Below are 19,634 nucleotides of genomic sequence, written 5' to 3'. Positions count from 1 at the left end.
GCTCATGTAAATTGCTCCAATACCTTTGGGTCGAGTTTGCGCTATCTAAAAAAAAAAAAGGTTTTACACATACAAAATCACTGAAATTCACCAGTTATAATTATCTCAAGAAACTATAACTAAAACCCTAACTATAATCTGTGCCATTGCCATGCACTGCTAATTACTCTGCATATTACTTCACTAATTACATCTTCTATGACATCATTGATAATATCACTGCAACATTTGCAATTAAATTATTGATGAGAAAACTGTGAATGGCAGGGGTACACATTACTGTTACCTTGTGGCATCAGTTATAGTGACTTCAGATAACTATAACTGGTGAATTGCAGTGGTTTTGAACATTTAAAACATTACGCTGTCACTGAAATCATCACCTAACTATAATGTTACTTTAATGTTGGGTTTTTTAAGTCAATTATGAATTTAGGAGTTTTTCTCCACCAGAACATGTAAAACTCAAATGTACAAATTTCTAAATATACTGCACCCTACTGTTGGACTTGGCCCTTTTTGGCTAAAGTACCCTAAACTTTTTGCCTTCCCCCTAGACCTTTTTTCTGACATGGTGTTGCCAATTTAGATGCTTTGGGCACTTTGCCACTGCTGATCAGTGTCAAAGTACAAGTGCTCCCTGTGTAATGGTAATTGGTTGTTCATGATTGGTATGTTTGCCTTACTAGTAAAGTCCCTAGTAAAGTGCATTATGTGTGCCAGGGCTGGTAATGCAAATGCTACTAGTGGGCCTGCAGCACTAATTGTGCCACCCACACCAGTAGCCTTAAAGAGAGAACTCAGGCCTGCCCCTGCAGTGCCTGTGCGCAGTTTGTTAAACTGCCTTGTTGTCCTGACAAGTGCACCCACTTGCCAGGCCTTACCCTTCCCTTTTTATGCACATCTGACACACCTGTGGTAGGCCCAAGGTACCCACCTGGGCAGAGTGCAGTGTCTGTGAAAGGTGGGACATGTACTGAGGTGTGTACCATGTCCTGACAATGAAATACTCTCCATTTCGTTCTTCACTGTTGAAAGGCCATCTTGCCCATAGGATAGAATGGGGAGGCTGTGCAATATGTTTCCAGCCTATCTTCCCATAGGCTTAAGATGGAGAGGTGAATTTTAGTATGCCTGAACGCACAATTTAATAACACATCTTTTTGTGAAGGTGGTTTTTGCATTGTGTGCTTAGAAACCACACGTTTAGAGGTAGCTGTTTTTTTGTGATCTCACATTTCTGTGTGTCTCTGCCTGGTTGTGGATTGACTGTCTGGATTTGAATGTGATAGGATCTGGGGAATTTCTTGACCCAGGGGAGGAGGTGAGACAGAAATAGGCTGACCTGCATCTGGAGTGTCGGGGGAGTAGTAGTCCCTGGAGGTGAAGAGGCCTGGGCTGCCCCCGTAAAACAATGGCTCCATCTCCTGCTGAGTGATTAAGGATCCAGACCCCCACTATCAAAGGAAGAAGGTGTCACTGGCAGGGATACACCCAGGACTGGTTTGGATAGGGGTCAGTGCACCCCTGAACACAAAGACTTCAAATACATTTAGGGGTATAACGATGAGAGCTGAAACCCCTGGACTTTGGACTGCTCAAGACTGAAAAGGATTGAAAATACTTAGTGGTCAGGAGGAACCTCTGCCGAGGAAGAAACAACTGAAGGAAAGGACTGACCCTTGCTGTGTGTTCTGGGGCTGGTCTGCAGTTTGCTGATTTAACCAAGGAGAGGCTAAGGGACTTTGCTGTGTGCTGTGTCCCCATGCTTGAAAGGACTTTAATGTGACCTGTGTACTGAAGTAACTTGTCCCCAAGGGCCCGAGGAGAGCTGGCTCCCTGTTGTGGAAACTCAGGAACATAAAAGGTGCCAGAGGTGTCTCAGCGACGCTGTGTGCGTGTGCTTTTTGCACCCTGAGACCTTCGTAAGAACTGCCCCATGATTCTGTGCACACGGAATCCAAGTGAGTCTCAGCGACGCTGTGTGCGTGTGCTTTGTGCAGCCTGAGACCTTCATGAGGATTGCCCTGTGGTCATGTGCACCCGGAGTCCAAGCGAGTCTCAGCGACGCTCTGTGTGTGTACTTTGTGCAGCCTGAGACCTTCGTGAGGATTGCCCTGTGATCGTGTGCACCTGGAATTCAAGTGAGTCTCAGCGACCCTGTGTGCGTGTGCTTCGTGCAGCCTGAGACCTTCGTGAGGATTGCCCTGTGATCGTGTACACCCGTAGCTCAAGTGAGTCTCGGCGACGCTGTGTGTGTGTGCTTCGTGCAGCCTGAGACCTTCGTGAGGATTGCCCTGTGATCGTGTACACCCGTAGCTCAAGTGAGTCTCAGCGACGCTGTGTGTGTGTGCTTCGTGCAGCCTGAGACCTTTGTGAGGATTGCCCTGTGATCATAGGCACTCGGAGCTTAAGTGAGTCTCAGCGATGCAATGTGCGTGTGCCCTGTTGCAGCCTGAGACCTTCGCCATTGCCATCGGCCCGGACCGGCATCCCCAGAGGAGCTGTGCCACCGGTCTGAGCCTGTCTTTGCCAAGGAGGGACCTCAAACCATCCTTGTGTGGGGGGGGCCGTGTTCCACTGCCCAAGATCAACGAAGTCGCATCGGAGGCCCAAATTGAGAGGAGAGACGAGTGAGATCGCACCCCCCAGGTAACGCTCAGCAAGCGTGCGTGTGTCGCGCCTGGGACGGGATGCGGGCGACGAGAGAAACACTCTCGGCATTTCCTCACTTTGCAGCACGAGCCGCCGCTGAAGTCCATATTGCAGCCCGTACTTGCCGAGGAGTGGCAGTACCATGGCCGGAGTGTGGAGCTACACTCTGTTTTACACCATACCCGTGTTGGGGGCATATTTTGGCAGTAGCTGACCACAAGTCAGCAGGAGTGGCATAGAGACTATCCCGAGCACCGTGACCGGTGCCGGAGTACATTATTTTGGCATTACGAACTGCCTGATTGTTGCATTACGCGCTACATCATTTTGGTATTACGAACTGCCTGATAGTTGCATTACGCATTGCATCATTTCTGCATAATGATCTACCTGTATGTTGCATCACGCATTACATCATTTTGGTATTACGAACTGACGGATTGTTGCATTACCCATTGCATTATTTCTGCATAACAGACTGCCTGATTGTTGCATTACGCATTGCATTATTTTTGCATAGCGAACTGCCTGATTGTTGCATTCCAAATTGCATTATTTTGGCATTACGAACTGCCGGTTTGTTGCATAATGAACTGCATTATTGTTACATTATGAAGTGCCTGATTCTTGCATTACGAACTGCATAGCATTGCATTAGGACTGCATTGGATCATCTAGAATTGCTCAATATACTGCAATAAACCTACAAGGGCTTGCTGGCCTAATAACCGGCCAGGTGAAATATTACAAATACGCATATGTTGGATTTGTATCGTGTGGTCTCATCGTATATCTTTTTATATAAACATATACTTGTTTTTTTAGGAAACTCGTGTGGAGTCCATTTGTGGTGTCATCATTGGGTTACTGAGAGCGGGGTTGCAAATACATTACACATTTGCCTTGGAGATGAGCCTGGCTGCTCGTGCCAAGCTACCGAGGGGTGAGCAGGGGCTATCTGAGAAGGTGTCCTCCTTTCCCTGACTAAGAAGCAAGGGTCCCTATTTGGCCTAAGGTACCTACCTCAGCCAACTACAGACCCCCAGTTCTAACACCTACCCTATGGACTACTTATGACCTACCATAGAGGTGACTTATTTGTATTAAAAAGGGTGGTTTAGGCCTGGCGAAAGGTTAAAGGATAAATTTGGAATAATTATATGACTGCCTTAAAGGCACAATTTAGCTGTGCGTTTGGTTTGGGGCGAGATGTCGCCCCTGCTTTGAGAATGTTATTCTAGGTGCCATTAGGGCAGGGCACCAACCAATCTGCACGCACTCTTTAAAAATAATGGACAATATTTGATTAGAGGAGTTATGATAAGATGGAGTGCATCCCTCACCCCCAAAAGTGAATTCTTGCTGAACATACTGCCCGACGTTGGGATTGCACCCATAGAAAAAGTCAGAAGAAAATCTAAAATTCACTAACTTTGTTTGAATCCACACGGGGCGAGACATCGGGGTTTATCATACAAGCCGACGTTTTATTTACAAGAAAAAACTTTAAGGACCTTCATTCGCATGTAATAACGATTGACTTCAGCAAACAGATGTTCAAATTATGTTAATTTTGAATAATGCTAATTTCTTAAAAATTACGAAGAAACGGCATGCGGTCAAGATTTTGTTAATTATTGAACGGCATTGTGGGAAATGAAGTTTTATGTATCTGTCATATCGCTACAATGTAACTAAGGTGGCGGGAAACGTGGGAACTGTGAACCAATCAGGAGCAACAAAAAAACAGGAGCGTGTGGTTAAATAGAGGTTGGAGAAGGGAGGGAATGATTGCTCGTTGAGGACAGCTGTGTGGGGAGTGAAAATCCCGGCGGATGGGAGATGATGTGGGCCGCTTTTAATATTCATGGCAGGTACGAAGTGTTATAGAAGGTTTAAGTGATGTTGGAGCACATTAGAGTAATAGAGATGGTATGGAGTGAGTCAAGTGGGGAGAGAGTGGCATGTAACAGTGCGGTGATGTGTGTGAGTGAAAAGGAGAGCGTGAGGTGAGACACAGTGCAAGTTGGGCTGCATGTGAGGGAAAGGAAGGTTATGTGAGGTTGATAGAAAGTGCAAGGTGGCAGGAGCATACAAAGAAAAGGGATACAGAAGTTTGAGTTAATCGGGGTGAAGGAGCATGAGCCTCATGAGGAATGAAGGGTTTCAATCATAGTTTTATTTATTAGATGGAGCACTGTTCCGTGGGCTCACAAGGGAGTTACGCTAAATATATGGTGGGAACAGTTAACATTACAGGCAGGGTTCATTGGTTTCGCTTTGTAGATTACGTTTTGAGGGATTTTTATTAGGACCGAAACGTATAACACTTCGCAATGTAGTTCACAGATATAAGAAATGTTGACCTCTGATCAACAATGTTATGATATGCTACATATAATCATGACTTAAAGTGATAATGGTTATTGTTTTGCTTGTTATTACAGTGACCCCTGACGAAGGGCAATTCTGGCCCGAAATACATTGGGTTTTTATTCAAATAAAACACTGTCTTGGATGAATTTGCGTCATTCGTGTTTTTGGAAGAGGTTCGGATGGCCCACCTTGAACACAAGAAAACAGAAAATTGGCATTCCATTCCACGTGTGGATATATATAATATTGAAATAATGGAAACAAATAATGTAGATGCTTGGATTAATAGGATTACATGGATAAATTTGGAATAATTATATGACTGCCATAAAGGCACAATTTAGCTGTGCGCTTGGTTTTGGGCGAGACGTCGCCCCTGCTTTTAAAAGGTTTATTTTGCCATGTCAAAATGGTGATTTAAACTGCACATACAGGCTGCAATGGCAGACCTGAGACATGTTTAACAAGCATTGGCATAGCCAATAGGTCTCGCTTTTGGGACCTTATAAGTATTTAGTTATGCAACTGTTGCATAGTTCAACACTTATAAGGTCCCAAAAGCGAGACCTATTGGCTCTGCCAATGCTTGTTTTAATCAGGACCTGTGAGATCGATGTTGAACAGGGTACTAGATGTTATTATGCTTGCCAACAAGCAGGCGTCGGTTTCTATCTCGCTTCTTGAGTGCCTTAACCATGTGATCTGGCTAGTGATGAAACGAAACTCAAACTTTGATACCCATCGAAATACGGCTGCAGGGAAAGCATTTGTTGGAGATCGGTCTCGAGGCGGATGGCTTGAAGAGGACTGTAAAGTACGTGTTCTTTATATTATATGTGTTTTTTTTTTTTTTTACGAAACGCTTCAATACTGCAAACGCCGGTTCACCCACATTCCCATTCTAAGGATGAGGGAAATGCCTCTCATAATGTTTCCCAGCGTCCAACTCACTTTCATTCCAACACGGATGTGGCATAACAGCTTTAGTTGCTGGTTTTGGAGCTGGGGAACCCGGTTCGAATCTCCGTGTCAACTATTTTGTGATTCTGCGTAAATCTCTTAATCTCCCCGTGCCTACAAAACATGAATCCGTCCTCGTGTAATGTAACTGGTGGTCATGTAAAGCACTCGAATACCTTCGGGTCGAGTTGGCGCTGTAGAAAACTGAATTGCTGTAATTGCTGGTGAGGAAATAGAAGGTTCTCAAAATGGTTATGCAATTGAGAGGAGCGTGAAAAGGCGACGTTTGATAACATTAGAACGCAATTAAAGAACGGAGTTTGTCATGCAGAGTTGAAACCCGGTTCGAATCTCCGTGTCAACTATTTTGTGATTCTGCGTAAATCTCTTAATCTCCCCGTGCCTACAAAAACATGAATCCGTCCTCGTGTAATGTAACTGGTGGTCATGTAAAGCACTCGAATACCTTCGGGTCGAGTTGGTGCTGTAGAAAACTGAATTGCTGTAATTGCTGGTGAGGAAATAGAAGGTTCTCAAAATGGTTATGCAATTGAGAGGAGCGTGAAAAGGCGACGTTTGATAACATTAGAACGCAATTAAAGAACGAAGTTTGTCATGCAGAGTTGAAAGTACATGTAGGATAGAAAAGGCAAGAGTGATAAAAAATAGAAACCCCTCACTAAAGTACTCACATTGCTTCCAAAAGTAAAGGAGCGCCGCTTCAAGGTAATAACAAGCATTGGCCGCACGCGCGCCTCGCGCTTTAAGTTTAAAAAAAATGTAAGGAAGACAAAACAAGCGGCCTTGCGGCCGCAAAACTGGAAGTGATCGCGGTCGCGATCAAACATCAAAGCGGCCGCGAAAGTGAAAGCAAATGGTGTGCAGGCTGCCAAATGGTGGGGGATCTGGAAGTGCAAACGAGTGCTTTTAGGCTGCCAAATGGTGCGCGCGCCCGACACACATGCACTGTATTTGGAGGCCTGAAAGCACTCGTTTGCACTTCCAGATCCCCCATTTACAAAAGCTCTCGCGAGAGCAGCGCTAAAGCGCTGTCTCAGGCGAGACCTAAAAAGCTACTAAGTGGGTGGTAGAATGAGTGTTGCATGACGACTAGTAGCATTTAATATACGGACGCTGTGTAAATGTAGTACCTATTTACTAGGAACCTACAGGTAATTTAAGTGTGCCAATTGGGTGTAAGACAATTTTATCATGGTTAAAGAAGAGAGCTTTAGCACTTTCGCACTGCTTAGCAGTGGTAAAGTACACAGAATCCTAAGGCCCACAAAAACAAACTCAGCAAAAACAGGAGGAGTAAGGCAAAAGGTTTGGGGGAAGACCAACCTAAGGCTGACAGGTCGTACAGTAGGTGTAACACACTTCTGAAAGTGTTTGTCAGTGGGCTACATAGCTCTGGATTTTGCATCCTCACCAATCCACATTGCATCCCTTCTAACTAAACTTACTTATTTAAACTTTTCCCTGGTATAGAAATGGCAGGCACATCAAGCAACAAGGCACTGCTGCAACAGCCCACATGCAGTGCACACTTATTACCTTTGGCAGGGATTTAGATAAATATACTGGCAGATGTTAAGATTCTCAGGAGAACCCTTTAGAATGTGCCTCAAGATGTGCTGGACTTTGGGGTCATCAGAGACCTGTGTCCCTGCCAAGCTGCATGTAGCAGAGTGCCAAATGTGGGGTTTTGCTGTTTTCAACTGTGCTGCACAGTGCAGTACATGGAAACAGCAAACACGAGGAGAAATAAAAAATGTCTCCATGTTGCGCCAGGGTAAGACCAGGTTTTCCCTGGTCTTAATTTTTGCGCTGCCCCATGTTTACGCCACCCTTGTAAATATGGGGCAGCATCAAAATCAATGGGTTTTGCGATGGAACGCCACATCAACACCCATCGCCTTCCCCTTTCACACTAGGAATAGCTTGAAAGGGTGCCTTATTTACAAGGCAGAGTTAAGCCAAGTGAAGTGGCTTAACGCTGTCTTGCAAATAAGGCGAAGCCCCTATCGACACCACAACGTCGTGGAAAGTGACGTTGTGGTGGCCATAGGGGCTTGTAAATATTCTCCAAAATGTCTCCAAATATTAAGAATCACCTTTCATTGACTGTGAATGCGGGTGTTACACCTGTATTGGATGATTTATGGTTAAACTCGACACCCAGTGGAGACTCCTTAGATTAGCTCATGTTATTCCCCTTGCCACAACACTATGGTTACTCATCTTTCTCTGCATGGAATTGGTTCACGGTTTTCCAGGATGACAGCATTTTTCCACTTGCCTGTTATGGATCAGGGTGACAAGATCAGGTCTAGAGGAAACTGAAGAACATGGTTAAACATTTTTAAACAAAAGCACATCAACTTTACCTGCAGAAGCATGATGTCATTGGTACGTGTGGTCCAGTTGAAATGTGGGTGTGGAATAGATTGTTTGATTTTGAATTTCTGCTGCTTTGCTTCTTTTTTAAACTGGAAGTGAACTCCAAGAACAACTCTGCTTGTTTTTCCTGTTCTGAAAGTAAATGAATATGTATTAATATTGCTCTGATGGGTGCTAAAGCTCCCGAGAGACAATGTTTTTATGATTGGAAATTAATGTACTCTGGTTCTGTCCCCATGGACAATGGGTTCACACTGCGATGTGTGAGTGTGTCAAGCCACAAAAACACCAAGCCCCCCATCCTTTCTCTTGCTTTATTTTTTTTGTGTGATAGTACCACTGTCAATGATTCCCAGTTGTGATATTACTGCATGTGACAAGTAATCCTCTAGGGGTCTTCAGCGGGATAAACATGTAGACAATAGTGAGATACCGCCCATTTCCATATGCATTTCCTCATTCCATGCCTTTTTCCTGGACAAACGCCTCCAGGTACAACCTGATCCTGTTTCATCTGCTATAAAAAGGATGACTATATGCTATGATTCATTTTAGGGCTTCTTTTATAATATTTGTAGTCCGCGAAGTAGCGCTTCGCGGAGCTACACAAAGTGCACTTCGCACTACGCGAGCTACGCGTAGCACTTCGCGAACTGCGTAGTACCCTGTTCGCACTGTGCAAGATGTCGTTTTCAATGATTGCACAGTGCGGACAAGCAACCGGCACTGTGCAATCATTGAAAACGGCATCTTGCACAGTGCGAGCTGTAGTTTTCTGCTGCTCAAGTAGATTTTTACTCAAGCAGCAGCTTTCGCAACGCGAACTGGTAGTTTCTCATGGCGAGCGGTCGCGAGCATACGCGACCACTCGCAATGAGAAACCTGACCTCCTCGCGTTGGGAATCTCGCCGGGAGGTTTATTTTCCATGCTCGCAATCGCCAACTTGATGTTGCTGATCGCGAACGAGGAAAAAGTCTCGCCGGGATGTCATTTTGCTTGCTCGCGGTCGCCAACTTGACGTTGAGGACCGCGAGCAAGCAAAAAATGACCGCTGTACTACGCAACACTACGCTACGCGTGTTTGCACTGTACTACGTGCAATTCGCGTAGTGCGAAGAAGCGCAAACTACGCAAGCGTAGCGTAGTGTTTTGCCCAGGCTTAGTTACCAACACTGCAATCACCACTGCGCCTTTTATTACTAAACCTACTTCAAATAATAAAAATATTAGTAATTCTTGTAATAATAATGAAAATAAGATTCTATTTTTATATGGCAGTTATATGAATAAGTGGCAATCGTCATAAATAAACAGGTGATTCAATATATAATATATTTGTACGGGGTTTAATTATCTGTCAGGTACTTTAAGCAATTTTTGCTGTCATCTAATCAATCAAACTCCCAAACAATAGCTCCCAACAGAATAAATTTCACTCCAATTTTGTTAGACTGTGTGTGAGTCCATTCTGGGAGGGAGAAATTATCCCTTTGAACTGACTGTGGCACGTTGGCATTTGTGTGACCTTTGAATTGTTTCTAGAACCTTTAAGAGAATATTCTAATGTTGCGAATCCCCTAGGGCTGCCATTATGACATCAACCCGAAGGTGCAAATGGCAGAATCCAGCATGGCTGGTTTAGTCAGGGTATATTCTAGATCTAGGGGCTACAAAGTAAAACATAAAAAGTTATTTATCAGTGTGATAGCAGAAGATCCCCTCCACCAGCCATAACTGGATCAACAACTACCCCGTAACTGGATCAACAACTACCCCGGATGGATGACAGTCTTCCAGTCCAGACACATAGGAGTCTGTGGCTTCTGGTTTAGAGTATAAATGGTACCTGAAGCAGTCGGTCATATATAGCGCCATAGCCGCTGGGCTATATGTGGCAGTAATGAAGCAGACAGGGGCAGGCACAAAAAGTTTTTCAGCTTAAGTTATAAATGCTATCAGGTCTTAGGACCTACAAGGCCTTTCGAAAAAGGTACTTTGTTAATGCAAACAAAAGCTTGAGAAAACGGTAAAAATGAAGATATTGAAAAGGTGGAGGTCTCTGATATTGTGCACGTGTGAATGATTTTTGTAATGTTTCAGGGTAAACATCAAATTAATGTTATGCTATACTAAGAAATGAAGGGGCATATCAACAAGGGCTTTATCTCTGCTTTTTTGGCTTTAAAAGCCAAAAAAGGAGAGATAAAACTAGCGCCCTATCAACAACAGGGTGCTAACATGCAAATTTGCATGTTAGCACCCTTTTACTGTACGCTTCCCCTTGCATCTCTAATGAGATGCAAAGGGGGCGTTCCAGAGTAAAATAATAGGAGAAATGTCGCTAAGCGACATTTCTCCTATTATCAAGAATGTCGCTAACCCTGTTAGAGACAAAAAAAGCAGCGCTAACCGCGGTTAACGCTGCTTTTTTACGTCTGGTATTTTTCTGACTTAGCCATGATATCCTATGGAAGGAGGATATCATGGCTAAGTTTGCCTGTCCCTATCAACAAGGTAACGTGAGATTATCGCTGGGTTTCCAGCGATAATCTCACGTTAGCCTGTTAGCGTGAGGATTTTTATCGCTATTGAGATAAGCATTGCTAATAGCACGCTATCTCAGCGATAAAAATTCACGCTAGCCGTCGATAATTATCCTAGCGCTAAGTGCGCTTAGAGATAATTATCGCCGGTTGTTGTTGATATGCCCCGAAGTTCCCAGTGCCCATCCTCAGACCTAATTGCAGGCCAGTCTCTTGACTGTGGTGAGTATAGCTATCTGACCACATACATCTCACCCACAGGGGTGGTGGGATGACTGATCCCAATCATGGCAAAGCTGGATGTGAATTTTCCACACAGGGCTGGTAGGCATTATACCCACTAGGGTTAGAGGTAAAACTCTGACCATTATAACTAGAATAGTTTCCACCAACCAGTAGTCAAGGGGTTGACGAGTCTCCCTTGATGAAAGAGATGTGCACTCCCGTCTCCTGCAGAGTTGAGCATGCCAGTGGAGAGCACAATTTTCCAGAAAGTATTTCTTAACGAACATCACACGTTTATGTCTAGCATTCTTCAGTATCTATTTTCAGATAAAGTGAGGTGCAAAGCTTACATTTCTTTTTTTAAATTAATTTTTGTTGTATCCCCTGCATACCGTGAATTATATCAATGTTTACATGCAAACTTAATAAAGCTATTTCTGGAAACATGCTCTGCCTTAAAACCAAGTATACAAAAAGAAACCAAGTATACAAATAAGCGATGGAGGCAATGCTTGAATTAATTTCATCCTCATTTAATCACTTGGGGATACATCCCAATCCATTGTACTGCCCTAAGTCGCATGGGTTATGCCAGATGTGGGTTCCGTGCCCACTATGTCACTGGAACCAAGCTGTGTTCGGCTGATGAGCCCATTTCTAGGGTGAAACAGGTCCTGGGTTGCTCGGAAGACCAGGGAAGACCTGGCTTGGCAGTTCTGCTTGGACTGTTCCCATGAAGAGCAGAGTCAAGGCTGTTTTGCACATGGCTGAGTCCAAACTGAGGAGGCATGGTGAGCAAAAGAATGATGGGTTGAAGTGCCAGAACAACCTATTGCTAGTGGATAGATGTATTGCAGGTTCCTCCCATCACCGTTTGCGTGTTTCATGTACCCGCCTTAGTAGCATGGGTATGGGGTATGGTGAGAACAGAATTGAGTCCTGCGCTCACTATGTCAATGGAACCAAGCTGCACCCAGATGATGAGCCTATAATTAGGGCCAAAAACGGTCCTGGGGTGCTTGTGTTCTGGTTTAGGGAGGACCTGGCTTGGCAGTTCGGCGTGAACTGTTTCCATGAGGAACATGGTTAAGAATAATTTGTGCATGCCTATTCCAAACTGAGTGGCATGGTGAGCAAAAGAACAATGGATTGAAGTGCTACCCCAAGCTATTGCCAGTGGTTAGACTTATTGCAAGTCGACTCCCATCACCTTTTGAGTGTTTCATGTGCCTTTCAATCAAGCATTTCAGAGTCCAGGGCTAAGGGTTTTTGTCCCTGGCCTCATGACAAAGCAAAAGGTCACAGCTGACTGTGTCGTTCTTATTTTGGCCTTGAAGTTATTTGCTAATTTTGTGGGTTCATGACATTCCTGAGTATTTGTTTTGAATTCATCACCAGTAATAATGTTTCCACTTATCCATAGAGGGTGAAAGGAAATTTGGGAAATAGTTTTCCTTTCACAGCAACATTCAAATATCCATCCTTTCAATGCTGTAATATAAAGTAGTCAGTGCCCGTCTGCTCCAACAGGGCCCAATATAGAAAAAATTTGAAAATACTCAGAAATATCTTACAGTATTTATGCCTGTGCCTCAGCAGATAATTCTAAATTTATGGTCATTTATAGAATCATTTGAATGCACAGAAATCTATACAAATTGTAGATTTCCTTTTGTGCTCCTCCCCCACTTGTGCAAACATGACCCAAGGGTATCAGAGCACTGTACATATGATAGATAAACATAAACAAAGATCTGATACATAAAAAGAACTTCCAATAAATACAAATATCAACTTTTAAGAACTACAGTAAGATATGGTATTGCGTTGTTGGAGTAGGTTCTCCAGGGTAGAATTCCATGATTCTGCTCTGCGTCGGTTCCGTTTCAGGAACTCGGGGGAAAATGTTTGTGTGAGTTCCACTGAGCATTGATGTGCTTTATCCCTGTATTGGTATTACAGTCATTGTACCCACCAATGGACCCGGGGGACCGGCTCATTCTGACTTTTAAGAGAGGAATCCGTTCATTAGGATCTATCTTTTTCACCTCTATTTTGAAGACATGGGTCGGGGGGTCAGACCGATCCTTGGATAGTAGGGAGTTCCAAATCCTTGGAGCTGAACCAGAAAAACAGCGTGTGTAGGTTGTTTGTTTCCGGAATCTGGAATGGGGGAGGTGGAGGTTTCTAGCCTGAGAGAACTTGTGCGTCAGAGTGAGCGGTTGTCTCCTGAGATTTGAATCTTTTCTGCCAGGTACCCTGGTTTATTACGATGTAAGGGATTGTGCATGAGGCAAGCAGTTTTCAGTTGAGTTCTGGCCTCGAGAGGGAGCCAGTTGACAGACCTGAGTGAAGGGGTGATGTGGTAAAAGCGTCTAGTGCCAGTTACCAGTCTAATTGCTGCCTCAAGGGAAGCTTTGAGTTCAGCCGTTCTTGTTCTGGAGAGACCTGAAAGGGTTGCAGAAGCATGCTCTAGTCTTGAGACCACTAAGGATTTGCTGCTTGCACTGCTCCTGAGGACAAACCACATGGGTCGGGCAGAGCATTTGAGTATAACTCAAACTATTTTTCTCCCCAAAGAAAATATTCTTGTGTGGAGAACTTCTTCCCTTGCACCCCGATGAAGTTCGGAGCTGCTCTCTTCCCTTTGACACACTGGAGGCACATGTGCTAATGCCGGGTGGTAGAGTAGCTTTAGGTGTGTTCAACAGTGTGAAAAACCAAACAAATGTTTGTCAGTACTTCACCTCAGTTTTAACGGTTCTTGCTAATTCCAAAAGCACTCTCTCCCACCCAAACTCTAAAGTGCCTTTTGAGGCGCTTTGGGGCATATTAACAACGGCCAGCGATAATTATCGCTGGCCGTGCTTTGCGATAAATATATTATCGCAGGCTATCTCTAGAATGTATCGCCCTGGTAGCGCGTTATTAACAACGCGTTACTCCAGGGCGATAAAAATTCCAGAGATAGCGAGGTTATCGCCCTTTTGCAGGGAACAGCGCCGTTTTTTCAGCGATGTTCCCTGCAAAACGGCGATAACCTTGCTGATACGACCCACAGGGTTGTATCAGCATAATCCACCACAATGTTGGGTATAGGTAAGTCTGCATTTTAGCAGACGTTCGTTTTTAGAGAAAACAGCTGTTTTCTCCAAAAACTAACATGTGCTAAAATGCTGGGGCAGCCTTGTAAATATCGCGATGTGAACATCAGCGATATTTACAAGGTTGTCCATCTGGGATACGCTCAGTGACGCCCACGTTCCATCTCATTAGAGATGCAAAGGGAGGCGTTGGGTTAAAGGGTGCTAACATGCGATTATGCATGTTAGCCCCCTCTTGTAAATAGGGTGATAGTTTTATCTCCGCTTTTTTGGCTTTTTAAGCCAAAAAAGCGGAGATAAAGCCCTTGTAAATATGCCCCTACGATGTTTATAAGTATTAGCCCTGTTAACAGATCCTGTGATTTATTTAAGTGAGTTAGTGATGTGAGCCTAAGGACTGCTTTCATGAACCAGGAGTCTGTGTGCCTGTCTTTGAATGGCCTCACTGGGGTGCTTATTTATGAGCCCTTGCGACAGTTTTGCGCTTCCGTTGCACCACTTTTTTGACGCATCGGCGGCATAAAATATGCCTCCTGTTGCACCCTATTTACAAAGTGACGCATCTCAGCAGATGTGTCACTTTGTAAACCCCATCGCTATATTATACCTGCGTCAGGTATAATGTATGCAGGGTGGGTGTTCCTACGTAAGTAAGCCTCATAGAAGTGACGCAGTGAAATCTACGAGATTACACTGAGCCACTTCTAGGGTGCAAATGCGTCAATATCTTACGCCTGCCTTACAGCAGGCGTAAGTCTGACGCAGGCCCTTTCACATGGGGCTTGCCCCGTGTTAAAGGACACATTGCTGGAGTTGTGTCACTTTTGTGACACACTCCAGCAATGCGTCACTTTTGCACCTACAGATACGTCAGAAATACTGACGTATTTGTAACTCCTTGCGACATGATGCGTCATACAGTAAATATGACGCATCCATTATGTTGCAAGGAGGGTGCACTGAGAAGTGACGCATTGCTGCTTTCATGCAGCAATGCGTCACTTCTCATAAATGAGGCCCTGGGTTTAGAGCACGTTCAATGCTTCACTGACAGGCACCTGACAGGACTACCGGAACAATTCAGATCCCTGGTGACTGACACACTGTTGAGTTTTACCCCCAATCCACCTGGGCAGAGTAAGGAGGTCACCTTCTTAGGTTAGAACCTACTTTTAGATCCTACTTGATGCCTGTATGTGTATGACCCCCTCATGTGAAGATGCTGGTTCAACTGAGGTGCAAGGCACTCACTACACGATATAAGCCTGGACAGACCCCCTCAACCTGTTGCAGACACACTCCGAAGTACACTTTTTACTTTCATATCTCCCCACTCTGCTGAAACTCGTTGTTTTGTAATTAAAGTACTTACATATTGCAGTGCGCAGCTGTTAAGACCCATTTATCTTTGATCAATGTCCCTCCACAAATGAGGAACCCTCTGTCCTTTATCAGAGCCATGTAAGGTCTGGAATGTGGAACCACTTCCGTCCCACCAATGATTTCCATGCATGGACCTGTGGAAAGCACAACCCAGTAAAACATGGTTAAACATCAGCAGCAATCTTCACAAACGTGCTCTACCAAGCCCAGTATTTTACAAGCTGCTGCAATGGAATTGTCAACTCGTGGGAAAGGCATGTGTGCCGAGCCAGGGGTGGACTGAGGGAACAAGGCTTAGAATGGGGCCAGCAAGGGCTTTCCAAATGTAGCCCTCAGTCCTAAAATTCAGTTTGGAGACTTTCTATTTGTTCTTCCTCTCTGTTCGCTCCATCTAGATATTGTTCATAGTGCTCCCTGGAACACATATGTAAGGAGACTCCCCCGATAGTCTTAACCCCATGTGTTTTCGTGCTGTTAGTTAGTTGGCAACAACCAGCATAACATGAAAACCATTATGCAGTGAGATCACCTGATTAGCAGATACCATTGTATGCAGCCAATAAACAGGTCGTGGTCTATATTTTGCGGATTCTGTATCTGAGGGACCACGAAGAAGCCTGGGTGGGCCAGCAGGAGGTATGGGGAGAGGTATTGCTCCGGAAATCTAGAAATTTGGTCCAACTTTGGCATGTCTAAAAATTCAAATTATGTATCTTTTGTGAAGTTAATTCTGATGAACCCATATTTTGTGTGACCATGTTTATGTTGCTAAACATTTTTACACGGTAACAGCACCCTGGGCGGACTCTGGGAAATGAATGTCTTATTGAATATCTGTGCCCACTGGGTACTCTAAGAAAGTGTTCCCAGCAAGTACATGGGTACAGATCATGCCCATGCCCACATGGCAAGTACTGGGAAGCGGATGACAGGCACAAAACAAGGGTGCAGCTAATGCCCTTTGCCCAGTGGCCAGTGGCCAAAGGGGCACAGTCATGGTCCGCTCTAATTGTTGGCAGGGGTATCACGTACAGGACATATCTGGAGTGCATGATTAGTGAGTTAGAGTGTACCTTGGTAAAATACACAACCATGGCTGCCTGACATCAAATTATATAAATACAATGGTACAACCATTGTATTTATATAATACGCCTACCCAGGTTCTGAGGGACACCGGGTCACCCCATTATTTTTGCTCAATGCCTGACATCAAAGGCATGTTTGGTTCATAACCTGGAATATTCTGTCAGCAGTGGTTTCAAAACCAAACTTCATAAGAAGGATGCAACACTCAGGAATAACTGATTTCCCATAACTTTCAGAAATGATTATTATTCCTAGGAATAATGGATGCCAACGATGAAGAGTCCTAGCAAGTAGTGCTACACTACAACATGCAACAGTATTATGAAGCACTACTTTCAAGTACATATTTCCTATTCCAAAAACAGTAATAATAGAGACCAGTAGCAGGTTATGGGGTGATGGTGACACTCACAAACCACTCAGGCTCATGTTTGATCATCTTGCCACCAGAACATCCTCGCTCCTCATTGGTACTTTAGGACCGAAATATTCAGCTCCCTGTTACCCACGTCCCTTTCTGACAGATACTTATTATCATAGCGCAGTAGTCTAGGTTAAGTTACACTTTCCAAAAGTTCTTCAAAATCTATTGTGATTCTAACATTTGGAATCTAGTCTCACCAATTTCGCATAACCTCAAAGGATGTTAATTTCCTTACACGTGCAATTTGCTCAGGTATTTCGTAGACACAAATTTCTTAAAGTTGTTTGCAACAAGTTTAATAAAATTCGCCTGCTCATGGTTTGCATGTTTGGTTTGGCGTTACATAAAAAAGTTGGTACAAAGCCCGCTTAAATAACTCTTTGGATCACATAGAACTTGCTCTAATGATTAACGCACAAACAATTGTAAATGATGTCTAAACAATGTACACTCTGTTCATCAAAGTACAGTACTACCTGCAAATGGCAATTGCAGTAAAAAAACTATCAATGAATGTACATCGACAGAACTAAATGCACATTTGTAGCATTAAGAGCACAAGTTTACATTTACAGGCGTTAACTGACAACGGACAGATTGGACAGCCCATTAAATATATTTATGAACAGTCCCTCTACTAAAAAAAATGTGTAAAGACTCATATTCAGACTGCACCTCTCTGGACTGTACACTGTGAACTACATAACTCACTGTCTTTCATTTTAACAACGTTTTCAGCTGGTGTTGAGGGTAACATTGGTGCAAATCGTTAAACATATAACTCCATGGTATTAAAATAGAAGGAAATATGGGGCATATCAGCAAGGCGAGGCGATAGAATTATCGCCGCTTTTGCGGCCGTTTTCGTCCGAAAAGCAGCGATAATTTTATCGCCTAATTAGCAAGCTCACGCTGACGCGTGAAAACTTGCGTTAGCGCAGGAATTTCTAACGCCCAGCTTTGCATCTCTAATGAGATGCAAAGTGGGCGTTTCTGACTTGACATGACCGGAGAAATGTCGCTAAGCGTCATTTCTCCTATCATCAAGCCCCACGCTATGAAGCATAGCGGCAAGAAAAGTAGCGATAACCCCTGTTATCGCTCCTTTCCTTACGCCTGCTTCAGGACTGACTTAGCCATGATATCCTATGGAGGGTGGATATCATGGCTAAGTTTGTGAGTCCCTATCATCAAGCTAACGCCACATTGCGTGAGGTTATCGCTGGGTTTCCAGCGATAATCTCACGTTAGGCAGTTAGCGTGAGGATTTTTATCGCTTTTGAGATAAGCGTTGCTAATAGCACGCTATCTCAGCGATAACAATCCCCGCTAGCCGGCGATAATTATCCTAGCGCTAAGTGCGCTTAGCGATAATTATCGCCGGTTGTTTCTATGCCCCTATGTTTTTGAGGAAAGCAGGCAGGTTCCTATATAAAATTAGTAACGAGTGCAGAATGCTCACCAATACACAACGAAACATGATTTAAGGCATTTATATAGGTCTGAGAAATAAATAAGCAAGTCTTCCCCAGTACACAGATTAAAGGATCTAAGATTTACTCCGTGCAGAGAGATAGTACTGCATGTATCAGTGTGTCACACTGTGAAAACAAACTTCGCGAGATTTTGATGAAAAAAATTAGTCGGCCAGTACTGCTATATTCTAGCAGAGTGTGTGGAGAGTGTGTGTGTGAGTAGGTGTGAGTGCGTGCGTTTGCATATGTATGTGCACACACGTGAGAGTGAGATTGGGTATGGTTGAGCATGGTTGTGTGTGTGCGGTTATGTGTACTCGTCTGTAAGTACGCATGTGTAGGTGCCCATTGTGAGTGCATGGGTACGTAGTCAGACTGCGTTTGTGCGTGCTTGTGTGTATTCGGGAAATGCTCACCTCCTGGAATGATCAGAAATAGAAGGGCTGCAGAAGCAGCGAGGCTGACTGAAAGACGCATCCTTCCGGACCTCTCTTCTGTCCTCGGGGCGGCAGCCGGCAGGTGCCCTCAGTTATAGCTCAGTGAAGGATGTGCTGCGGGTTTTGGTTAACTCGCGTCATGACCGTTTCGCGGCGCAGTTTCATTCTCAGCCTCGCGCACCCTGGCTTTGCCTCGCGCTGATGTGGGCCTGAACGACGTGAATCATCGAAGGCATCGCAGGGATACTGTCCACTGACTGGAACGTCACCATGAGCTGGAGATGCCCTGAGGGCGCATGGATGCACATTACTGGCAAAGGAGACCCTGGGCCCAGATTCTGAAATCTGTCACAGAACGCAGGGTATCCCCAAAGCGAGTCTGCGCTGCGTTGTGTGACCGGAAAGAGCAGGAGGGCGCTATAGCACCAGAGCAACGGATCCTCCGCCCCTCTCCCCAGCGTCTGCGCAGCTTTAGCTGCCAAATGCCAGACACACACCTTAGCGCCATAGGGTGCCTGAGCCTACCATAAGTTTTTGTACAGGAAGGTTATATTTCCTG

General features: G+C 44.5%; 1 protein-coding gene across 1 annotated transcript in view; it reads right to left on the bottom strand.

Moving 5' to 3' along the window:
- Positions 1 to 19,373, bottom strand: part of LOC146864199 (granzyme A-like) — a 49,437-nt gene extending 30,064 nt beyond the window's left edge. Inside the window, exons 1-3 of the mRNA XM_085640721.1 lie at positions 19,055 to 19,373; positions 15,640 to 15,784; positions 8,382 to 8,526 (exon numbers count right to left, since the gene is read on the bottom strand). Coding sequence (XP_085496847.1) covers positions 8,382 to 8,526; positions 15,640 to 15,784; positions 19,055 to 19,115 — 351 coding nt within the window. The 5' untranslated portion in view covers positions 19,116 to 19,373. The remainder of the gene's footprint in view (positions 1 to 8,381; positions 8,527 to 15,639; positions 15,785 to 19,054) is intronic.
- Positions 19,374 to 19,634: the final 261 nt, after the last annotated feature.

This window comes from Triturus cristatus, chromosome 2_1 (genome assembly GCF_964204655.1).
Source record: "Triturus cristatus chromosome 2_1, aTriCri1.1, whole genome shotgun sequence".
NCBI lineage: Eukaryota > Metazoa > Chordata > Amphibia > Caudata > Salamandridae > Triturus > Triturus cristatus.
Note: the sequence above shows the minus strand (reverse complement) of the source record. Positions and strands in the feature narration are given on the sequence as shown.